This window comes from Falco naumanni, chromosome 3 (assembly GCF_017639655.2).
Source record: "Falco naumanni isolate bFalNau1 chromosome 3, bFalNau1.pat, whole genome shotgun sequence".
Taxonomy (NCBI): Eukaryota; Metazoa; Chordata; class Aves; order Falconiformes; family Falconidae; genus Falco; species Falco naumanni.
Window position 1 is genome coordinate 16,081,152 of NC_054056.1, and position 24,826 is coordinate 16,105,977.

The 24,826-nt window shown below is 54.8% G+C and overlaps 1 protein-coding gene across 2 annotated transcripts; it reads right to left on the reverse strand.

Annotated features, from left to right (window-relative positions):
• Positions 1–1,278: 1,278 nt before the first annotated feature.
• On the reverse strand, positions 1,279–24,732 carry NPHP4 (nephrocystin 4). 2 transcript variants are annotated; one of them, XM_040587993.1, is made up of 29 exons: positions 24,648–24,732; positions 23,481–23,671; positions 22,758–22,889; positions 20,324–20,496; positions 19,943–20,007; positions 19,510–19,662; positions 18,355–18,491; positions 17,658–17,824; positions 17,448–17,574; positions 15,169–15,348; positions 14,283–14,412; positions 11,930–11,976; positions 11,005–11,219; positions 10,715–10,906; positions 9,905–10,092; positions 9,135–9,295; positions 8,538–8,718; positions 7,299–7,427; positions 6,873–7,075; positions 6,572–6,798; positions 6,280–6,469; positions 6,043–6,126; positions 5,787–5,943; positions 5,387–5,472; positions 4,374–4,459; positions 3,777–3,948; positions 3,024–3,203; positions 2,050–2,193; positions 1,279–1,869 (listed from the first exon to the last, which is right to left on the reverse strand). In XM_040587993.1, the coding sequence occupies exons 2-29, from the start codon at positions 23,649–23,651 to the stop codon at positions 1,729–1,731; spliced, it is 4,218 nt and encodes a 1,405-aa protein (XP_040443927.1). In that variant the 5' UTR covers positions 23,652–23,671; positions 24,648–24,732; the 3' UTR covers positions 1,279–1,728. The 2 variants fall into 2 exon arrangements, with proteins under 2 accessions (XP_040443927.1, XP_040443926.1); XM_040587992.1 differs by having other exon boundaries at positions 24,562–24,672.
• Between the last annotated feature and the right edge of the window lie 94 nt (positions 24,733–24,826).

Below are 24,826 nucleotides of genomic sequence, written 5' to 3' on the forward strand. Positions count from 1 at the left end.
AGACCCGCTTCATCACAGCTCTGTGGGAGCTTTTCCCACGTACCCTTACACCACTCAGAAGTGACAAATTCTCACACAGGTTTCCTAAACCAGTGCTGTCAGGGGCTTGCAGCACCACAAAGGAGGAGCAGCCACAGGTGTCCAGGTCCCTCTCGAAGGCACCGGGACACAAGACATCTCTGTTTCCTAATGAGAAAATCTTTTTCAGCTTTCCTTAACAGTCTCATCAGTTCTGCAGATTTTGGGTCAAAGCCACGGCACAGCTTTGGGGGAGCAGGCAGCACACTGCCTGCACGGCTGCTGCCCACCGCACCGTACATATTTTGGTGAGCAAGAGCCACGGGCTGCAGCGGCCGGTCACGTTTCACGGCAGCGTGGCTGCCGAGCTGCCGGCTCAGCTCGAGTCCCCCCGTCAGCATTCCCTGCCCGCCGGCACATCGCTCACTGGCGGCTGTGAACGCCTGGCACTCAAGCCGTCTCATCTGTCGCGGCGGAGGGTACAGCACCAGCTCATTCATAAGCCTCAAGAAATATCGTTGTGTGAAAACATAATGAAAATTATTCAGCTAATCTACTTTAATAACCCAACTTAGGGGCCTCTCTGTGCTGCAGACAGCATAATCATTTTTAAAATATTAGCTGTCATTTCCAATCAGGCCTTGGGAGGCAGAGGAACTCGGCACACTGCTTCAGTGGGGCTACTAATTCTCCAGCTTCAGACCCACAAAGAGGGGGCACAAGTCCCCTGGGAGCAGTGGGCTGCCCACCGGGCCTCTGCTCACCGCTCAGCCACAGCAGCAGAGGGGCACAGTGAGGGGCAGGGACCCCCCAGCCACCCCCACGGCTGACACCCCCCTTTGCCTGCCTCAGCTCCCTTTTTTCTCACCTCTCTGGGTTTTTCCCCTCCATACAGTGATCCTAATATATCACAGCGTGAGCGAACAGCTATAGATGTGCTGTGAACTGGTGAGGAATGGGGGGAGCCTTTTAGCACCCAACACGCAAGATCACAACACATGGGGATGGGGCTGTCAACCCTCACCCCCCGGGGCATCAGCCCGCACCTTATTTTCCCATCATTCCCCTCCGCCTTCCCTGCCTGGACACCCAGATGCTCCATGGAACTGGGAGAGGACACAGGGGACGCCCAGTGCTCCCCACCACAGGACTGACAGCAGCACAACGGTGGGAAGGGTGAGCCCAGCCCTCGTCTGCACAGGATGGGGACGCAGAGTGTTTCCACCTCCCACAGACAAAACCGCTGCCTCACTCTGCCAGTTCTGCGCAGCAAGTTTAACTTTATAAGGATGAGCAAAAAGTATCAAAAAAGCCAGAAAACTGCTGCGGTGTGTACAAAACTCAATGTATAACATAAAATACTTCAACAATATTCTGCAGAATCAGATCTGCAGACTTTTGAAGATGCCAACATGCCTAAAATACAGTAATGCTTAACAAAAATAAAGACAACCTGCAGCCACAACGTGTGGTAACAAATACGTCTGCTCTCCCCAGTTTGTGCTGACGGAGCCGTGTGGCAGCGCCCGCACACATGGCAATGGCCCAGGACCCCAGCAGACAGTGAGACCTCCCGGCTTGGTGACTACGAGGGGACCAGGGCCACAATGCCCTGTTAGAGAGACATGGGCATCTCCGAGGCAGCACTACCTGGGGCGTAGCGGTGGCCGGCACAGAAGCCAGCTGCTTTGCTGCAGTAGGTGGGTAGCCTCACCGGTAGAGGACCTTCACACAGAAGGTCTCCTCATTCTTGTCCTCACGATCATTGATGTGAATCAGGATCTCCTCCTCACCTGTGCTCTGGCTAGGGGCGAAGCGCAAGCCGATGGTGTACACCTCCCCGCCGGCAACCTGCAGGACAACAGGTGGGAGGAGAGGCAGCGGGACCAGCAAGGACCCCTCAGCCTGCCCTCCCTCCCCAGCTTCCCAAGGCAGCACACCCGGCATCCACTGAGCACCACGCCACACATCGCGTGTTGCAGCCGCGTGAAGGCAGGGGTCTGGCAAGGGGGCAGAGGCGGCAGGACGTACCTCAAAGGAGTCCTCCTTGAACTGCAGGAGGTCAGGTCTGTTGGTGTACAAGAAGTAGAGTCGGGGCGAGGGGTAGGGGTTGGTGTAGGTGATGCACTTGTTGCAGCCTCTCCCGCCTCCCACGGGGAGCGAGATCTCGAACGCCTGCAGGTCAAGCACCAGCCATAGCAGAAGCGGCACAGACAGAGGGAACAACAGGCGCTTCCCCACATCAACTACGGAGAATTGCCTCTCACACCGACACACCGCGAGGGGAGTTTTGGGGACACACTGCCTTATGTCTCCTCCTCTCCCCTTTCTCCACCTTACATTCGAACTCTGCCAGCAGGTACAAAGAAAGCACCTTTGAGCAAAAGCCACCTTCTCACACTGCTGCTGGCACCAATGCGCTCACAGAAGTAATTACGAGCCCAAGCAACAAAGGGCCGGGGGAGCAGCTGGGACCGGCCAGCTCATTCTCCAGCTAATTAATGGACATCCACAGGGAGAGCCATGGCACTCGCTCAGGTAACACCCTGCAGCACCGGAGGCAGGCTGGCACTTGGCAGAACACTAAGGCATCAGCTTAAATGCCAATCCAAACTTCCCCCTGTACCGAGGGTTTCAGGAAAATGTTTTTAAAAGGAATGCATCAGCTGGGAAATGTAATTTTCCATCTTGGAGGCAAGGCCTCTGCCAGCACAGTGCTACCAGAAAGCAGCATGCTGTAGCTTTAATTTCACAATAAGGGATACTTTGGAGTGGCACTTCTCAGCATGGGACTGCCTTCAAAAGAGCAAAAGGTGTTTTACCACGGTCTTCTGCAAGACTACTCAAGCACCCGAGGGCTAAGTCTGTGCTCAGGGCAGCAAAGACCAAAAAACCCATGGATGGAAAAAGAAGCAGCAGCACGGTACAGCCCTGGGTTACTGGCTGGACTGTGACCACTGGTCCAGCACCATCACGGCCTATTCCCCGCACGACAGCCACCGTACCTTGGAGATGAGGGGCTGCCTGCAGGACAGGCAGAGCAGCCAGGATGACAGCAGCTGGTGGGACTCCACATCCACCAGATTGAGGTAGATGAACCTGTTGCCAGCCCGCCGAGGCCTCACGCCGATGTACAGGTCCTGGATGCCGTTGGCAAGGAGAGCGAAGGCTCCATCTGGATCCAGCTGCAAAAACCAACACCAGGAGCTGCAGCCACCCCTGCGATGTCCAGCTTGGAGCATAAACTATACCCAGCTGCTCTTAAAAACCCGTGCACCTATGCCACGGCTGCTGAATCCCACCTACACGAATACACCGGGATTGGCTTCCTATCAGGAAGGGTAACAGCCTCTTGCTCAGGGAGAGCCAGCTACCCCCCAGCCCTCCCCTCCCCTTGCAGGCTTCATTCGGGGAGACTTTCGCTTTTGTTTACGTGACAGCGATGGAGTTTTTGTGCCTTTTATTATTCACATTTGCAATTACGGCCGAACAAATTCTAAAGAAATTGTTAGTCTTCAGACGGTCTCATTAACGCAGATAATTTGCCCTCTGGGGTTTTGTGCCAACGATCCTACACATGACAGCTCTAATCAAAAGATAATTATCACAAACACTTTACGGCAATAAGTCGTTCATAATTCCAAGCGAGCTGCCTTTCCCTTTCTGTGAGGGATTTCACCAGGCCGGTCCAGGCCCGCCCCCTGCTCCCCACCGCCACCAAGGACCTCAGAGGCCCTGAGCCCACCTACGGGGGGTACCTCCAGCTCCTGGGGGTGGGAGGTGAAGGCCTGCACCCTCCGCGTGGCCAGGGTGCCCCGCAGCAGCAGGGAGAGGCGGGTGAGCTGCCCGACGGTGCAGCTGACGTCCAGGCGCTGCAGTGAGTGCAGGTAGAACTGCCAGATCTGGATGGGCGCTGCCAGCCACGTGTCCCTGCAGGACAGACAGACGGACAGGGCTCGCCGATGGCACCGCAGGCTCAGAGCAAGCAGCCAAATACCAAGGGGTGAGCCCAAAGCGGGAGCCTGAACTCCAGGTGAGCATCTCCCAAGGAACCCATTTCAATCCCACCCATTCCTAAAGCATTATCTGATGCAGAGATAGCCCGGCTGGCTCAGAAGGCTTTAGCCAGCGCTCCAGGGATGCTCTTGCCAGGGATTATTCAGAGGGAAAGAGAATGATGTAAAACCCTAAGCTGTAAGCATTTTGGGAAGCCTCCTGCCCAGCCTTGTGCTGCTCAGCAAAGCTGGCTGGGCTCGGGAAGCCACAAGCAAGGAAAGGGCGGCGCGAGCTCCCCTCCTGCCCTGCCAGGTGCTCAGGGCCAGCTTTTCATGCTTTTTGGGGGTCCTGCTACTTACATGTAAATAGCAACAAAGAACTTCTTAATCTGCGGGCTTGGTCCTCCGGCTACTTTTAGGAACATGTCCTGCGGCTCCCCAGGCCCCTGTGTGCAGAAATCAGAGCATCATTCCAACAGTTAACCTCAAGATCAAACCAGCTAACGAGGACTCCAGGGTTTCCTTCCCATTAACGGAAAAACCCGCCACCAACCCACTTATGAAAGCAGATGCTTTCAGCATCTAGTTAAACTGTGTTATTAAGTTATTATACAGCTTGGCTGAGCTCTTCCAGTATTTTTAATTACAAAAGAGGATACAAACGACTATCGCATTCCAGGTCTGCATCTGTAATCAAATTTTGGCAAACTTTCCCCAAGTTCTCTAACAAGCTATAATCCAATTACCACACTAACGCATTTCTGCAACAGCAATTAGCAACTACCCTTCATCACCATCTGCATGTATGTGCCCAAATTTAGTTTTCCTTTCCACCTCCCCCAGCCACAAAGCCAGCCCTGGAAACTTGCACTGGGTATATCCATGCTTGGGGAGGGAGGCAGAGCGACAGCTAGGCTTGGCCCAAAGAGCCGCTCAGCCTGGCACTGCCCAACCCCCCGCCCCAGCACCATCCCGCAGGGAGATGCTCTGCCACGCATCCAGGGGACGCGCGGTGCTCCTGCCTCCTGTCACCAGCAGCTGTGGCCACCCTAAGCAGCAGGGAAGGTCTGTCCCACGCCTGACAAAAAGGCTGCTTTTCTCCAGCATCTTAATCATCTGGTATTTGCTCAAAAGAACAAGCAAGTACAGGTTGCTGCACAATGCGATAAGGCGCAACATTCCGCTTCAACAGCAAAAAAAAATGCGGCTCCTTTTAATTGGGAATAAAAGGCAATTCTGGCTTCACCACCGTCAGTGTTTCACTACTATGGGCTGACAAACGGGGATGCTCTGTGGGTGCAAGGCAGTTCTCTGCCAACAACCCACACTACAAGGGCACAAAGGATAGAGCAAAGCTGAAGCGTAACCAGTACCATATTTTTGGCTTCGCAAATGATGTCAGGGTCGCTGCAGCGAACAAACATCTCAGGCTGCCCCCCCAGCATGCCCACCGGCGCGCCTGCAGAGGAGAGAGACAAAGATTAAACTATATTCAGCATTTTGTCTGCTTGCTACCCCACGCAGCCACAGACCAGAATCCCTTATGCTGGGCTACCAGCAAACTCCACGGCCATAATGGTGCAGGGAATTAAGTATCAAATCAATGCAGGCAGGCAGATGAAGAGCAAGCGAGGAGCCCTCACCCTTTTGGAGCCTTGGAAGCAGCGAAAAGCTCGCTGGGTGCTGCCACACCTCCAGGAAGGCCCCTATGAACCATGGGTGCCAACTAAAGAGGAAGAGCCCAAGCCCCCACCGGGCACACCACAGGCTTACCAGGGAGGGTGTGCCAGGGGGGCAGCCGAATGGTCTTCTTCAGGAAAGTGAGCTCCGGGTGGTAGAAGCGAAAGGTCTGGTCCACCACATGGGGCTGCGGCTCCACCTTCACCCGCAGCAGCGCGATGGGCTTCCCCTCGCTCACCTGGAAGGAGACCTGTCCCGGAGGGCAGCAGGAGAGGAATGGAGTTTTGCCAGGAGGGATGCTTCTCCTCCCATGCAGCCCCTCGAGTGGCGTTGTGTCTGCCTCCCTCACCTGGATGTACTTCGTCCGCCCGGCCCTGCTCATCCCCAGGGAGCAGGCGGTCACATCTGCACCAGTGCCAAGCCCTGCCGGCCCCTGCAGGGTGCAAGAGTGGGTTGCCTTGGGATGCAGCACTGCTATGGCTGCACAGTGCTGCCCGTGGCAGTACCGTCACACCCTGCTGAGGCAAACACAGCTGAGGGAAATGCTTTCTGCTGGGAACAGCTCAAAACAGGGGCTTGCACCTACCTGCACTGCGACAACAGCAGGGTCCGCAGAGAAGGTCTGGTATTTGAAGGGGATGCGGACAGTCTCGTTGGGGCGCAGGTAGACCTGAGGCCTGAGGTTGTCATGGAGGTGGAACATCGCCTCTTCCACCGGTGTCACGCTCTTGGTCAGCTCCTTGAAGTGGCGCCACTCCCTCGGGTCCAGTATGACACTGGGGAGCAAGCGGCAGAGATGCTGGTAAGGACTGGTTGGGAGCTGGTGCTGCCCACGTATCGGCCCACACACGTGGGAGAGACCCCACCTTGGCCCCCACCTGAGCTCGGAGTGGTCCACTTCAATGGTCACAGTCTGCTGGATGCTGTAGGGGTTCTTCAGAGTGAACTCAAAGAATTCAGCCGTCCCCAGCACAGCATGCACAGTGTGGGTGGAGGTGATGGCCTGGCTGAGCATCTGGCAGATGTTCTCGCCCTTGATGTGCTCCCGGTAGGTGTTGGTGATCTGCAGGTCCCGTGCGTGCCTGGCACACCGCTCCTGCCAGCCCTGCCAGGAGGGAGAGGACCATAAGCCCAGAGCCACCACAGCAGGCCCCTGGCCCCTAGCATCCCTCTCCTCACCGACAGCTGGGGCATCCTCCCACCACTGGCTTCCTCCTGCTGCCGCACTAGTGCCATGCGCCGCAGCTTGCACCAGTGGGCAGCCTCAGCCTCACCAGGGGCATCCGGGGGGGTCAGCCTCCCCTCTGTCTGGTGGCTATGCAGCACAGCTGCCAGTTCACTGTCCACCTCCACCAGCCTCCGTGCCCGCGACACCCGCCTGCCTGCAGGGAAAGAGCACCGTGGCACTCATGAAGGACCCCCAGTTAGTGCAGCCCCAAGAGCCCCCCACAATGTTGTGGGGCTGGGAAAGGGAGCAACCAGATGGGGCAGTCAACCCACGGCTGGGGGCGAAGCACCAGCACTGCAGCAGCAGAACTGGCAGAGACCCTGTCAAACCGAATCCACGTGGGGGGACAGGCTGAGCCCCAGCCCAGCAGGACTCACCACCAGCGGCGTTCAGAGAGAAAAAGCTGCTGGCTGGGATGCTGCCAGCACTGTCCGGTGTGGGCACAGTGTGGGAGCAGGATGGCAGCAGGGACAGCGGCTGCCCTGGGGTCTCCTCACACGGGTGGCCTGCCATGAGAGGAGACGGGGGTGAGCAGAAATCATCCATTTTTCATTGTTATAAAGTCTACTGCAAATTTTTATCCTCATTGCAGTCTTCACAGACAATTTTAAATAGCACAAGTAAATACCCGGTTGCTAACGATGCTCTGTGAGCCCTACGGCGCTCCCTCCAAAGCCTGTCACTGTTACCACCATACATCCATCCACACAGATAGGGAGAAGCATCAAAAGCATGGCGCCATCCCAAGCGAGTCACCCCTGAGCCCCTCACCAGCTCTGGTTTTCACTTCTGTGCTCTCCATCCCCAGGCTGCAGCACTGCCAGCAGCACTGCCACCAGGACAGGCACGTGCCACCGCATCTCTCCACTCCTGCCACCATCCACACTCCCATGCAGGTCATACCAAGCAGAGCTGGATGAGGCTCTAAACCCTCTGGGTATTTACTCAGTGTACAAATCCCATCCCCATCCTTAGGGCAGGGGCACCGAGCTTTTCAATAGTGTTTTTAACAACAGTATTTTGGAATTTAGAAAAAGAGGACAGGGAAAAAAAAGAAATCAAAGGGTGGCTGCTATCCTGGTGCAGTATCTCTGCTTCCTCTCTCTCCTTTTGCAGGGTGAGTTAAACCTCTCCCTGGGTTGTGGATCTCAGACTCTCCTTCCCAAGAGCTTATCGTCCCTTTGCAGGCAGAGCATGGAAATGACGATTTAAGATATCTTATAATGGAGTTAATCTTTCTTCTGAAGATAAGATTTTGAAACCTGGAGTCACTGCACATTTACAGGATGGGGAATTAAATATATAAAATAAGAGCAGCCAGCAGGTTCTGGGAAGAATAACATTCTTACAAGCGTGGTTTGCGTTCAGGTACAGCCCTGTGCATGTCATGCACTTCTCCTGCAGCCCCGTGCTGTTTGCTAGCACTTAACTGCATGGTGCTGTCCCCACACCGCCAGCTTCTCTGCCACAGCCAGGAGCCATGCGCCTGGAGCCGAGCAGCTGGTGCCAGGATGGGGGCTCCAACTGGCACTGGAGGTACTTGGCAAGGGGCATGTGCCATGCGGCGCTGGTGCTGGCACCCAAGACTTATGGCCGCGTGAGTGCTGGGCTCTTACCAACATTGGCCAGGAAGAGGTGGAGGTGGCCCCTCACGGCCACGCGGATGCCGAGGGGTCGCAGGGCACCATGCCGCAGTGCTTCCCAGCCCATCACTGTCCCATCTGGCTCATACTCGGTCATGGCCACCTCCAGCTCATGGTGGGTCCTGATGGCTGCCCGGCCCTGGCGCAGCAGGGACTGGGGACAAGGCAAGGGCAGGTAAGGGGTAACAAGTTACTGAGGCATCTGCTGTGGGGGGTAACAAGGTCTGGGTAAGGATGCTTCTGGATGGCCAAGGTCAGGGGCCTTTAGCCCTAAATACTGCAGGAGCTCCAGGGACATAGAAGAAAGTTAATGGTTTGCCATTGCTTTGAAGGAAGAGATGAAAAATCCCACGATTAGGGGCTTGTCAGGCTGACATTGGTCTCAGTTACACAGAGGGGCTGACAGCAACTCAATTACTAACGACACAAGGGTAAGGCAACAGCATCTCAACAAGGGACCAAAGGAAAAGTCAGGCTCTTCCTAAACACTCCTGCACACTAAACAGAGGTCTCCTACACCATTAGCAGTCCTGAAGGCTTAAGAGGAAACACCTTCAAGTTAACCAATACCTGCAGTCTGACAGCAGCAGACCCAACAAGGAGCAGGGAGTCTCCATCCCAGACGTCAATCTGGAGACTGTGCTCGGCCAGGTACCGCACAAACCAGCGCTGCTCCCCAGGTCGCAGGAACGTGGGATCCACCATGTACTTCAGCTGCAAGCCTGGCAGTCCTGTGAGACACGCGACATTGCGACATCAGCATGGAAATGGAGCTGCTGCCGGCACCAGCACATCAGCCAGGACAGGGACACTCTTCTGGTTCAGAGAAGGCTGCCTGCTCACACACCCACCCTCTTTCACTTGACAAACCTGTCAGTCAATTAGCAGGGTCTAAAGTCCCCCAGGATTGGCACATCCCACAGAAACGCTCGGTCTGTACAGACCCCCCTCTCATTGTCATTAACAGCTACACACAGAGAAGGAGCTTCATCACTCACAAGTGTTTGGTGACCCTTGGGACCAGAATTTAATAAGCCACAGAAAGACAAAGAAAAGCATTCAGCGAGGAGGATCAGAGCTGCTCACACCGGGTGCTCTGCTCTCACGCGCTGCCTTTCTTTTCAAAGGCACTTAGCTGCAACGGGAGCCAGCAGCCTCGACATGCAAATAGCACCAACACTTAGTGTTTTACTTCAAACGCTGGACATTTTCAATGCTTTTCATGATGTGCCACACAAACTAGTCGAGGTTTACTATTAAAGCAGACACCAGCCTGTTCCTCATCGCAGAGGAAAACCCAAATCTGACCTATGGAAGAGGATGCTAAAACCAGAGCTTACCGCTGCTGTGGGCCCCATCCTTGTTCACCTGGACAAGAAGCTGCACTGGCACAGCCAGCCTGGTCGCCAACCCCCCGTCCATGCTGACCAGCTGCAGCCGAGGAGTGGTGACCGGTGGGAAGCGGTAGAACTGGAAGGTGAGGAAGATGGTCCTCGGCCACGTCCCCTCCATGCCATCCCGGGCATCCCTTGAGGGAGAAGGGTTTGGGTTAGCTTGTGGCACAGTGCTGCCTCCCCATCACGAACTCCTCATGCGTTTGGCACACACCAAGAGGCAGAAGAACAGGAGAAGATCAGCAGCATCACAAGTATTTAGACTTCTCTGAAGACAGCAGGCATACGGTTTGCCTTGGCTTTCCAAAAAGCTTCATAATTCCAGCTGTCTCCTGCCATATGCTGTGATGGAGAAGCCCAGCAAAGGCAGCATTTTACCTTCACACAGCATGCTACCATCCACGGAAAAAACACAAGCGGGGCCTCATCTAGCCAAAGCCACCCCCACGGGTGCCAACTTTCTCAACTCCATATGCATTTATGGAGAAACCCTGCATTAACCGTTTTTTACATCACATTGTGGCTAATGGATACAAGCAAAAAAAATGGAACATGATTTAAGAGTGCCCGGAAAGGACAAGAGCATCATCATAAAACCCTCCAGGGTTTTGCCTGTATGGCAGGTGATGGAGGAAGCAGCGTAAGGACTAAGGACTTATCCCACTCAAGCAGAGAAGCAGCTTGGAGGGATTTTGGGAAAGGAGGAGGCCCCTAGGGTCTGTCCACCAAAGGTACCATGAAGAGCTGCCAACCCACCTGCCAAAAGCCAGGAACTGTAGAATTATTTCATTGCCTTGCAGAGGGTCAGCTTCCTCCAACTGCGGGCTGAAACCCGCCAGGTCTACCGGCTCTGAGATTTCCACTGGCTCCTGGTTGCAGTCCAGGATCTCCGGGAAGCCGGCAGCATGCAGGCACGCAAGGAAGGCACGAGAGAGGGGCGTGCAGGAACTGACGGAGAAATGGGGGTGAGGTGCATGGCCACAGGTGACCCCGGCAGGCCGGGCGCTGGGGAGGCGGGAGCCTGGGGAAGGGCAGCTGAGCATCACCTGCTTGCCTGCAGCCCCACAGCAGCGATGGGCACCTGCAGCGGGGTGAAGGGCAATGCCCGCAGCTGGTCGCTGGCACCAGGCTCTGGGTCCGGCGAGCTGAGGTCAGCCTCCAGGTGAACGATCCCCGCCTCATGCCAAAAGCCACAGCTGAGCGGCAGTGCTGGGGGCTGGACCCTGCCCCGCGGTGGGGCCGACAGCTGGGACACTGACAGCTTGCGAGAGAGTGGCGAGTGTTAGCGCTTGCAGCCCCACGCCGGGGCCGGCTCTGAGGAGCAGCCCCCCGCAGCAGCCCACCCTGCAGAAACCCCTGTGGCGAGGTGGGCCAGCAGCCCTCCTTGCTAAAGCAGCTCAGCCACCTCATGCTCTGGCACCACCGCTCTGCCGAGAAGCGGCACAGCTCAGCTGCTTGAGGGTTCACATCCCTGCTACCATTCCCTGGCAAGGAGGGATGAGAATATGCAGCAGAAAGATCAAACCACTTAATGCAGTCTTATGAAGCATTTCATTTCATCAAAAATATTTGTGTGCATTGATCCCTGCATCAAGATATAAAAAAAGTATAAAGAGGGATCTTGGTATTCATAGCTTTAAATCCCGGTATCTCTACATGAAGAAATCATGCGTCACTGTCAGTATGTACCGGGGACAACAGTACCCAGCAAATCTGGGCTGTCAAAAACCAGAACTGCCCTTGCAAATACATCTGGGGTGCGAAAAGAGCCCAGGGAATCTTGCCCAGCCTGTTACAGGCAGGATCCATTTTGCTGCCCCAGAGGAGGTGGATTTGAGCAGGACACTCTTGGCTGCAGCAGCCAAGAAAACCAGCAAAGGACGGGACCAAGAGCACATCCTCAGCACGCGGGCTAGCCCCCACAAACGCCACTGCCCACCAACCGCGTCCACTGGCACGCAGGACACTTACCCCTGGTCCCCGCGGGGAGGTTGCCATTCGTTGTGGGGCTGGCACACCTGCACAGAGGGACAGGTGAGATGCTCTAGCAGAGCCATCACCCTCAGGCCCCACCACCACCACCAAGTTCCCTCCAATCTCCCACCAGGCCTTTTAAATGTTGGGAGCAAAACCAGCTCAGCAATGTAGCTTACCATCGCTCAACCACTTATTTGACTTATTTTTCCAATAAGACTGCTGCCTTGGGGGGATAACATAGCACATCTCCAAACCTATCCATTATTTTTCCGGGAATTAGGCTAACTGCCGCAAAAGGCAGCTCCTCCATCCCCAGACGGTGCCGCCATTCCCTACGGCCACACGGCGCTGCCTAAGTGGGATGTTTAATGAGACGTGAAAGTTTTAGGATACTTAAGGTTTCTGTTGTTCCTCCGTTATTTCTGGTCACTCCCTTCATCTGTTCTTGCATTCATGCCCCAAAACGGTATGAGCTTTATCATATTTATAGTTGGCTGCTTGGCTTGCACGGCAGCACAGCTGAGCTCACTGTGCCGCTGAGCTGCGGGTCCTTCGGAGCAGAGCAGGGGCACAGATGTTCTGTCTCTGCAGCCACGTGACGCTGAGACCTTGTTTTGCTTGCGCCACCATGTATGTGCCAGCTTTTTCATGCTGACCGCTATGCAAAGGAAACCACCCCCTCCCTTGTGGCTAAAACACTGTTTTCTTTCAGTTAGGATGGCTTCAGCCAGCGTTAAGGAGATGATGGACAGATCCACCAGCACCACCGACAGCTGAGCTGACCAATGATGCACTCCGCCTCCCCCAGCCAGAAGGGCCAGACAGTGGCAAGTTTTCCAACGGAGCTCTACAAACAGTTCACCAAACACTCTTTTCAGCAGCTCGGGGTGCAGGCTGGCTCTTGCGTGTAGCCACTCACCTCACGGCACTGCCCCGGGACCACCGCTGCATTTCCCAAGCTCTCCCCAGTGCCACCAGACCCCAGCACCAGGGGAACACCATGCAGCTCACCCCCTAAAATCACCCTGCTGGGGCATGTCCCCACACCGGGCACCCTATCCCCACTCCACCACACTCCCCTCAAGCCAGAGCATGCCAGTCTCGTGCCGGGCTGGAAGCTCGCTGTTGGCGCACACCTGCTTCTCCCTTCACCACATTGCAACTTCCTCAGCATCCTGGCCGCTGCCAGCTGAAATGCTGCCAGGAAAACCTTTCAAGCAGTACCAGGAAGGTACCCACAGCAATACGGCCATGCCAAAGGGACCCAGCGCGTTCCCAGCCTCGCCAGACCCCTTCACTTCAGCCCTGAAGCTTTCTGCTCTAAAGCCCCTTCCACCAGCAAACCTGGCTCCTCGCCGGCGGAAAGCCAGAACTCACTGTGGCAAAGCTGTGATGCCACTGCCATCTCGTGGAAGGCACAGCAGCACAAGAGCTGGCCTGGAAGGTGCATCCACTGCAGCGGCCATCACCCTGACCCACGGGCTGGCACCTGCCAGCTCACCAGAGGAGCCGGGTAAGCTCGTGACTTGTATTTAAACGTTGTCAGAAACCTGGATCACAGCGCTGAGACCTGCTTGGGAACTGGAGCAGGACCGACGCTGCAGAGGAAAGGGAAGTTTGTTTCCTACCAATCACAAAAGGGGGGATTAGACAGAAACAAGCCAGGCAGGAGCTCCAGCAGCTCAGGGCACGGACTCAACTCCGTGCCCAAACCCAAGCCAACAGCAGTTTTCTTTCCTCATCCAACAGACACAGCAGACAGCCACTGAAACCCCGACCACCTGGCACCCCTGCACTACAGATGGATAGATGGATGCATGTATTCGCAGCCCAGTTTTCCCCAGCTAGGCACGGGCACAGCCCATGCACGCTGATCGAATGCGTGCTGCTGTCATGCTCCCCAAGTGGCAGTGTGATGAGATTAACTGGTTTTTCCTCACCCTGTAATTGATATCTCTCCTGTCCTCATGTCCAGAGGGATTCAGTCCAGAGAGACGAGCGGCGGCACTGGCAGAGAGCAACGGGCTGCTGGTGCAGCCGCTGTGCCTGTCCAGCAGTTTGGGGTGTTGAGCATGGGAGCCCCAGTGCCATCAGAGCAACCCGAAACAGGAGCGGGCTGGTGGCGCACCAGAAATCTCTGGGGATTTTGCACATGGCTCAGCACTACTATCACAGGGGAATTATGCAAGTTAAAAAGCGTGAGCTGAATTCAACTTGATGGAAACTCAGTTCATTCTTGTAATTCATAAACTAGCTCACTGAAAGCCATTGAAGTCGTGTTTTTTCTCCTGAGCAGACACCAGTGCCACACTATATTTTAAATGTCAGCGATCTGGAAAACACTCACTCAGCGATGGCGTAGGAGGCTTCTCCGACTCGTCCCTGTCTTTACATCGGATCTCCGCAGTAGTTACAAGATGTTCTTCTGAATCAGTGGAAAAATGGAACTGGATAGTCCCAGACTCCACGTCCTTCCCCTAGAAATTGGAAATAAAATACTTTTAGACAGCATGCTACACGTAGCCTCCCTTGTACCTCTGACAGATGACTCCCTTGTCCTGCAGTCACAGAAATGGTGGCACAAGCCAGAGGCAGAGCTAGCAAGGGGTTGTACTTTAATAAGCTGATCAAATACCTCTGTCCTTCAGGAGACACACACCTGCCAACTCCACCCACTGCCACCCAGTATAAGATTTTACTGAGCAAGTTCTGCAGACACTCATCCAGCCCTCTGTTCCTCCCCACGGCAGAGAGCAACCTGTGCAGCTTAGCACCACAGCCGTATTTTGGCCACACACCTGCCCCCCCATGACTCCTTGCCCCAACCCTAACCTCCTTTTGCTGATAAATATTTTAGAGCAAGGTCTTTATCTTTTGCATGCAATCACTCAGAATAATAAGCCAGCTCAGCTCACGGTGGCCTCCAAGAAGTATCACAGTAAATAATTGTGTCGACCAGCTACATGACAGCTTGGTCTGCACGTTTGCAGTAACTGAAGTCAAGCAGCGTTCGGCACTGAGCACACTGTCTGGCTGCATGGATGCTCGCTAGCAGTGGCGGGGAGGCTGTCCCCTCCTCTCCCCATGCCTCTGCATTCACTCACGGGTTTGCAGAGAACTTCTCCATTGCCTGGACACTTACAAAGGTTTTGGCAAAGAGCCTCTCTCACGGCAAGCCTGCCCAAGCGCCAGCAACATCCCCGTGTACTTGCCATGCAGAAGCAAGCCCTTACCTTGTTGGAGCTCCTGCCGCTCGGTGGGGTCCGGCAGACCAAGGTTTGGCAGTGGCTGCGGTGGCACCCACACAGGGGCAGGACCACCTCCGTCTCACCAGCACCCGGGACGGGGCTCCAGGTGGCCCAGCACACCCAGCGTAGGTCAGTCACCTCACCACAGGCGCTGCTGGGCAGGGCCTGGATGGGAGCAAGGGGAGCGCAGTGAGCACCAGGCACCCTTGCCTCGTCACTGGGATGAGGGAGCAGGTACCGCCAGAGAAACACAGGCTCTTATCTACCACCATGCCTTGCCATGCCCAGCTCCAGCATCACAGAAACCGCTCCCCTTCAACCCATTTTGGAGACACATCACTTTTCAGCACCTTATTTCTCTTTTTGTACCTGTTTTCTCCCCCACCAACCACACCTTTCTGCTCCCATCACTTTGCAGGCTCTGAGGAGCACCAGTACTGCTGCCCTGATGGAGAGAGAGACATTGGTCCCAAGGAGGGGAACCAGGATCGTGAGACTTCTCAATGGAAGAGGACCAAGGTGGCCTGCAAGCTTTCTAGGTTTGCTTCTCTTCCCTCTGCCAGCAGCACCGCAGGCAGAACCGGTGCCTTCCTACCTGATTTCACCTCTTCAAGGCTGACAGCAAACTCAGCTGCACACAGGTACAAATCCCATGTTCTCCCTGTAAACCCCGTACCACGCTTCCCACACAGGTGCTCTTTGTTTTTTCTTGCACTTACCCCGTTTACCCAGCCCATCACCAACATTATTCCATTTCCTGCAGGCTACAGCTGTGGGACAACAGACACCCACACACCAGGTAATCGTACCTCATCCTTCCACCAAGCTACGCAAGGAATTAACACCTCTAGCTTATGGATCAGTGTAATATAATGCTGACACAATATAAAACTGCAGCATAACACTTTTCAAAAATAACAGGGTTTTCAGCCCTTGTAGGTATTTAGCACACATAGGCTGGGACAAAGACCAGCACCCAGCCAAAGGGCTGTAACCCCCTCCCTCGAGCAGCTCCGTTAAGAGATATAAGTTTGACACCCCCCCAACCCTGGCAGATGGGAAAGGCAGCATAAAGTCTTCCACTTACCCAGGCACATCCACAGCCACCCCCAAAACCAAAGGAGAGGCACAGAAGCAAACCAAGGTCTCTACCAGTACCTGCAATCACCCTCACAGCCTGCTAATTATGGCACGGAAGACAAGGCAATCGGCTCCGCAAGCCGCTTTGGGATTAACCACTCCGCCTAAGGGCTGCACCACAAAAACCGGCTCCACCACCACCCCAGCCGGTGCTCCGAGCACCCAGCACAGCCAAACAGATCTGTATCTGGAGCCCCAAATCTCTGCGAGTCCTTGGGTTTTAGGTTTTTCAAGGACTTGAACCCAACACATGATTTCCAACAGCAAGGCTCAGCTTCTCCTACCCCCATAATGCAAATCCCTCTGGCCTGGCACACATGTCCCACTCTATAAACACCCCTTTTCCTCCCAGTTTTGCTCTGGACAAGAGGACACTTGCTGCATTTTCAATGAGCTTCTTAGTGGGATGATTAGAGCCTCCTAAAAAACCCACGGCCACTGATTCAGCCACGCTACGAGCTAATGACTCCAACAGCCAAGGGTCTCTGGAGCAGATGATTGAGGGGTGGGCTAACCTGAGTTGGACCCGCAGAAAAGTTAAACTGAAATACATGTACGGGATCAGTAAGTAGACATTAGCAAGTATGGTCTCTGCGATCAATACACAGACTTCTCCAGGCTTTAACGTCCGGAAAACATCAGGCTGAAGCTCAAAAAAAACCCCTCAGCATTCAGAAAATTTAAAAAAAAAAAAAAAAAAAAAAAAAAAAAAGAGTGGGAGGGGCTAACTTCTTTTTGGCATAAACACTATATTCTAAATAAAACCTTTTTTAAAATTGAAAACCAGCTGAAATTTTCCAGATTAGTCTGCCAGAACACTACGGGACCACTGCAGGTTACGTTTCTCCATATACATATAGTCGGTGGAGAAACACAACCACATGCAATTAAAATGATTCAATAAGCCCATTTGCAGGATATTTTGCACAGCGCTGTGAAAAGCACCTGGACACAAATGGCAGGCAGCGTGGCCGCGTGAAGGGGGGGCCACCACATCTTGGGGGGTGCAGGACAGCAAAACAGGAGCAGAGGATGGAGTTACTCCGGAGGGCTCGCTCCCCCAGCAGCAGATCTCCACTCTTTAACAAAGGACAGAGATGAGGTGCACGCACACTCAGTCCTACCTTCCCACCGCCTCTCCCTGAGCTGCAGAAGATGTACTCCAGCTGGAAGCAGACCTTGAACGCTGGGTGAGGGACCATTTCGCTCAGGTGGATGCAGCTCCTCAGCACCAGGGCTCGACCCACGCCCCTGCACCAGGATGCAGAAGCAGCTGTGGGCAGCACCGAAGGCAGGAGGGAAGCAGCACTGGCAGTGCAGGGTCTCCTCCTTACCTGGCTCCAGAGCTGGGTGCCTCTGGGCAGCCGCCCTCTGCCACCTCTGCCTCTGGCACCAGCACAGCCACATGTGGCACCTGGACGAAGCGCAGGCCGTTGTGGACACCGACGTGCAGCCGTCGCTCCCAAACTGCCATCCTGTTGCCGTCTGGTGCAGCGTTAGCCTGCAACAGGCAAGTTTTCCAGCTTGGGCAGCAAGGCAGCACAGCATCCCTCCCTGCACCGCCCACAGTCAGGACAATTCAAGCAATCCATCAGAAGCTCAAAAAATGGGAGCCACCCCTCCCCACAGCTGATGGATATTAAAATCTTTTGTCTTTGTGACAGAGTTGGTGCAAATCTGGCAATAAAGAAGGACTTGGCCAGCTGTCCTTACTGCACACCGAGCACTGCTGTTCCTAAATAAGCACTGCACCTGATCTTTGCATTTTCCATAGCAGAGCAAACCCAAATTCTGCTTATTCAAAACAAAGCCTATGCAGAGCACCTGTGTGCTAAATCCAGCAGTAAAGCAAGCAAAAGGCTTGCGCAGAGGGGGAAAAAAAACCCCAAAAACAACCTATGTCAGAGACTCCAAGTCAGACGAATACACAAACACCATTTATCTGAACTTTTCCACTCTGCCCATAAACAAAGCACTGTCATTACTGCTCGTGTGCTGCACTTTCCCCTGCCATAAATGCATTGGCAGTACCTGAAGTAAGCGATCACTATTCAGTAAGTCCAGCAGTTCTTCCTCAAATTCCTCCAAAGAAGGGTACAGCTGGACAGACAGCCTCTCCAGATAGTAGGTGACTGGCTTCATTGGCTGGGGTTTCTGCAAGCAGTCACCTGAAAAGACAAGGCAGTAGCCCCAGGTCACACTGCAGCTGGGGGGGACATTGCCAGGACCACGGTGGCACCCACAGCCAAACCCGAGACAAAAGCAGTGCCAGGGAGCCATGGTCACGCACAGGCCCCTGGCCAAAGGGCCACCATTGTTATGTGGCCATGGTGAGTCTGCAGATGCACAAAGAAACGTTCCCACTTCACCCAGCTTCCCTGGCACACCCACGCCTTTACACCCAGGAGAGACCCAGAAATACCCAATGCCTTTGGTGTCAGTGGATGCAATCTGTTTACTTACTACAGCCACCGCCACCATTGTGCTGAGGTGCCCTGCAGTGCAAGATGCTGGCTCTCCCCTCTTCTGCTTCCGAGCAGTGGTCTTACCAGCACCAGGGACTCAGTTGCTTTGGACACCTCGCTCAGCTTTAACATTAACAGTTACAACCCCCAAAATGGTTAGCAGTAGGGTTTTCCAGGAAGCAAGCTGAAGAATAATTCAGCTGCAGAACTGAGAGTACTTTTTACCCTCTGAATCTTCAGATCACATAATTTTAATTGCAGCAGTGCGAACGGCAAGGCTGCTACCCATGGGGAAAGATTAATGAGGACTGAACGTGCAAGAGCTCGTCCCCTGAACCTGCCAGACCCCCAGTGATCCTGGGCCCCGCCACCAAGGAGGATGACTTTAAACAAGCTGCAAGGGCTTCTCCTAAGACTCTGCAGAATGACTTTAATTAAACCAACCATCGCTTATCCCTCGCAGCTTCCCAGGAGCAAGGCAATTAACAAACGGGGAACAGACTGAAGCCATTTTGACATCTTTCAGGCTGAGCTATGAATGCAAGGGCTGCAGCCCTGCCAGTCCACACAGAGGAGATGCTCATGCCAAGAGGCAGCACTGCAGAGAACCTATCAGTGTTCCCAGGAACCCCATGTCAGCACCCTGCCCACAGCCTCCCCAGGGACCTGCTGCCTTCAACAGGAGCAGCACAGGCAGCAGGGAAAAGGAAGGAGCCCTTACTTGTGTCTCTGCACGCCGGCATCAAGCCGGGAACAGTCTGCAGTCCAGATATCAGGTTTTCAGGCAGGAGGTGGAATATCATCTCCAGGGGATGGTGGGGCCTCAGGGTGTACTGCAGGTGGCTTTTCTCCATCACCGTCAGGTATTTGTTCTCTGAAGAAAAGAAAACATCCTGACATGACCAAAAACAGGAAAACAGCTTTGCAGTGCCATTGTTGAAGAAATCATTATACACAAATGCACGTGTTGGAAGCAAATGAAAAAAATCCTGTGTTTTCCCAGCCAGGCTGCTCCTGATTGTCAGTAAGGCACAGCCGCTTAGCCCTACCAGGACATGGACCACATAGCACATCAACTGGACACACAGAGTACTCATTGGGATAAGAGAGGCCACCAAGAAAGGAGCAAGACGCAACATCTTGCTGCTGCTTACTTTCCACAGGGTCCTGGAAGTGTGGGTGCAGTAGGGCACGTGGCGTCCCATGGTACAGCTTCAGTCTGAAAACAAAGAGCACACATGCAGCAGTCAGTAAATCCACCTGGAAGCTCATCTTCATCTTCCACAATGCTAACAGTACAAAAACACCTTCCTACTCTGCACCTGCAGTAAAAAAAACTATCTATCCTTTAGGGAAAGGACAGGCATCACTTACAAACCCATCACTGCTTCTTCAGCAGTGAAGAACTGCAGGTTTCTAAACACTGGCTTTGTTTCTGCAGCCCCAGGACCACCCTTTTTCCCCCCAGAGCAGCTATGCATGTTGCCACCCCAGTTCCCAGCACGCCCCAGCACACGGTGGCAGGGGAGACCTACACTCTGTCCTCAGCAGTAAGGTCTGTCACCTCTGACCCGCTGCTGAAGAGGGGGATCACTCCAAAGCCACAGGAGAGATGCTGAGAGTCCCCATCCCCTTTCCTGGCTGTCACCACCACTTCCATGACGATGGTGATGCCATGGTGGTTCAAGGAGGTGTGGAAGTAAACATCCTGGGACAGGAAAGGAGAGAGGAAGGATATTTCAGAGCTGGTAGCAGCAGCTGCAGGTAGAGCAATACCTGTTGCATTTGGACAGCCAGCAGCGCAACCAGAACATCCATTAAAACTTCCAGACAGCGGCTCACAGCAAATGACCTCCAGCCCAGCACTGCTCAGAAATCTCAGCCTCCTTAAATCTCAAACATCATTAATGTTTTTGGGGGTGGGGTGTTTTTTTTCCTTTTCTTCTGTTGCTAACACCTGTTTCCAGAGTCACTCACAGGCTGCAGAAGCCCACCTGCCATAGCTGGGGGAGATGGGGCTGGCCTGGACCTGAAAGCAGGAGCAGACAGGATACAGGTCACCTCCCTAGGACAGGATTTAAGGCTAGGTTAATCTTTCTATTAAAAACTCATTACCACGGTGTCCCAGGGAAAACGTTTACTGTAATCACAGGCTGTCAGGAAGGGATAACAGAGAGAGACATTACCACATCAGCCCAGGGAAATAAATCGTTATTCTATTATCTTTTATTGCAAAATGTTGAAATAATGACCGCTGGCTGCAGACTGATGCCTCGCCTTGCAAAGACAGAGAGAGCCCTTAAAGAGGATCTCTTGTAAAACCAAGCTCACCGCTCCCTCCATGAACGCTAACAGCTGTTTGCGACAGTGTTCTTCTCCCCTCAACCCTATGAGGACGATGCAGCACAGGGGTCACCTTGACCCAGCACACATGCAGATCCAGTCCCCTGCCCACGCACCTTCCTCCTCCAGTGAGGCTGGTGAGCATGCAGGCAGCACATGGCCTGCACCAGTAGAGGATGCAATGCTCCACGCTCTCGAGCAGCCAGCAGCTTCTCCTGCACAAGGAGCAGTGCCTTTAGACCTTCCCTCACCCTTCACAAATCGACTGCATCTGCACCTGACCTCTTTGCAACACTAAACTGCTGAACATTGCAGAGCTAAAAGATCCCATTGCTCAGCTGCAACAGCAGTCATTCACCTCTTCTCTGCCCCGGCGCCTTTGCAAGACCCTGAGTACTGCAGATGCACCGTAAGCATGCAGGGCAGGCTGCAGGGGATGGGCAATGCAATTCAGCGACTGCAGAGGTGTTGAGAAATGTAGTCCCCTAACACCCCGAAGCTCGTGCCAGCTGCTCCTGGCCACACGCCAAACACCCAGGAAGCCTGCAGACATAGGGGTAGTGCTCAGAAAGGCAGCTCTACCCAGCATCTGGCAAAGTGGGAAGCAGCACCATGTTGCTCTCTCCACGGCACTCTGCCCTTGTTTTTTTCTCATCCCTCTTCCAAAAAGCAGGGATCAGCTGGAAATTAAAACACTTGGGGAAGAAATGCACACATCAATGCCCCTCAGATACCACTACTGATCTAAATAAATGAAGGAGCACGGTGCAGATCTGTGCTAACTTCATCTGCAGCACTAGAACAGGTGGAAACAAGAGTTATGAATTAGAAAACATGACATCTCAGCTGTCATCCACACTACGGGGCAGTGGGATCTTCCCAGTAAGGGCGCAACCCAGCTGGCTGGTATCAGCAGCGGATGGAAGCATGGCTTTGGGCAAGTTTAGTTCCCAGGTAAGGAGAGAAAAGTGCTGTGCCAGAGGGCAGGCGGCTGCGCCTTCCCTTCCTTCCCACTCGTGAAGGAACACTGCTCTCTGCCGCCAGCTCTGAACACAGCAGGCAGCACACCGCGGCTCCCACGCCGTCGCCTAGCCCTGGAGATAATCCAAGACGCCAACTTCACCATTCCAACAAATCGTCTGTAAAAGCTTAATAATTGGCTGGTTTCTGGGGTGCGGGAAGCACCAGGAGAGAAAAGGGTTTGCTGCTCCTGTCTGCCTGCATGCAGGAGAATAAACCTCCGCAGACGAGGCACGGCAGCAGGCAGACTGACCACGGGCCAGAGCCCGTGCACACTTAGGACTCGCTGCTTTAAAAGGCTCACAGCTAAGTGTGCGGATCGTATGCTCCCAAAGCGATCTGAGCTATGCTTCCACCAGACTAACAGAGTAAACCAGCACCAAAGGAGAGCAGCTTGGGGCTGAACTCGAACAAAGACAGCTTTTCCCTTTGTGCATTAAAAAACTCCCTCTCCAGACATGGCTCCTGCAACTCCAGGGGCCTCCCTGTGGGATCACTGCCCCCCACTCTGCTTCTCGCCACCCCTTCCCAGGGGGCTGTCGCGTTTTCCCAGACCCAGTTGGCACAGCAACTCCTTGGCCTACCCACAGCCCTCCAGCACCCTACCTCATTAAAAGCCACCCTGGCTGAGCGCGGCGGGGCAGTGCGGGCAGCTCGCCAGCTGCTCCTCCATGTCCTCCCGAAGAAGTGGTGGTAGGTGGCATCAAAAAGGGAGAGACGCAGCTGGTACTCAGCTCCCTGCAAGGCAAAACAGGACAGGAGACACAGGCGTTCACACCCACTCAGGGACATGCCAGCTCAGCACCCTCAAAGCTGCAGAACACACACTTCAGTAAAAGAGGACAAATAATTCCCCTTTCCTGATGGATGCCCGAGTCAGGCAGGCAGCCCCAGACAGCTTCGTGCATTGCTGGAGAGCCTGTCTGAAAGCCAGAGCTTGAATGAGCAAAGCGAAAGCGGGAGAACTGAATGTGAAGCATATCACAAAGGGGTGGCAGACTTCTGAAGTTACTACCATAGTAGTAGTAAAGCGCTACCTACAGAATGTAGGTTAAAAATGCTTACTCAAATTTATAATGAACAAAAATTATATTAAGAATTAAACACTAACTCAGATTTGCAGGTAAAAATACATGGGACTGAGACACGGTTCCAATTCATGCTTCTGGGAGTTACAGTTTGATCCCCCAAAACAAGGAACCCTGTTTTGAAAGCCTCCACTGCTGTGAGCTCTGGCCTACAAACAAAGCAAGTCCCAGCGGCACCATGGAATGGGTTTGGCAAGAAGATACTGCTGGCCTCCCCACTGCAGAGCCAAGTCCCCCCTACCTGGGTGAAGACAGGCCCTTCCAGGTGCTTCAGGACACACTGGAAAGCCGTGGAGCGTTGTGGGCGAGCCTGTCTCCGCTGGGAGTGGGGAAGAACAATGACATCCTGCAGAAACACCCGCTCCCACTCGCTCATCCTGTTCCCCCAAAGGTCACCTCTCCCTCCCGGCATTGGCTAGGGCGAGCGCTGGGCTGGAAAACAACAGGAAAGGCACACAGCGGGATGGCACACTGAGCAGGACACATCTGGAATGGCTCCTGGGCCCCGCAGCACCCGTAGGAGTGAGCAGCTCAACTGGGTGTCTCACCAAGTCCCAGGGCACAGCTGGGTCACCCGTGGGGACCAGTCCCACTTCTCCCATACCATAAGACATACACAGGTGCATACAGCTGCCCATGCATATAGAAGTGTGCGCGTGCACAGAGATCCACAGACACACATATATAGATTGCCACATATGTAGGTGCATGTATACACAGACCTGCATACACATGGGTAGGCAAACCGACACCCGAATACATACACGCATGCCTCCACTAAGGCCCACACACCTACATGTGCACATGCAGGTATTTACATATGTACCATAGGTGCTGTGGAGCACCGGGTCTGTGCACCTTGGCACCCACCCGTGCCTCCCTGCAGGTGTGGGCACACAGCAGGTGGGGTTGGGCCATTGCTCATGGCAGGCTGGGTCAAGCCCCCTGCCCTCGGCAGGCCAGGTCAGGCCTGTTGACCTCGAGTCAGGCCCACTGCCCTCAAGAGGCCGGGTCAGGCCCGCTGCCCTCGGCAGGCCCACTACCCTCGGCAGGCCGGGTCAGGCCCGTTGCCCTCTGCAGGCCCACTGCCCTCAACAGGCCGGGTCAGGCCCGCTGCCCTCAGCAAACCCGTTGCCCACGGCAGGCCGGGTCGGGCCCGTTGCCCTCGGCAGGCCTGCTCGCCCCTATACCCACCCAGGGATGTATACACGCGTGGGTGACCAAGGCCGCGGGGGACCTTGCGCTGCGCCCACCCGCGCCCCCAGCCCGCCCCAGCTACGCGCGCCCCGCACCACCCGCGGCGCCGGACCCCGCCCGCGCACCCATCGCGCCCCGGCGCAATCTTCCCGGGCGCGACCACCCTCGCGCCAGCCCGGGGGGGATACATGGCCACGCCGCCACCGCTCACCGCCCCGCCGCCCGCGCTTCCGCGCTCCCTCCCGCCGGCGGATGGCAAGGGAGGGGCGGCAGCGGGGCGTTCCCGGAGCGGGGCGGAGCGCGGCGGCGGCAGTAAGAGGCGGCAGCGGCGGAGGCCGCCTCCACCCCCCCGAGCGGGTGGTCGCGCCCAGCTCAGCATCGGGTTACTAG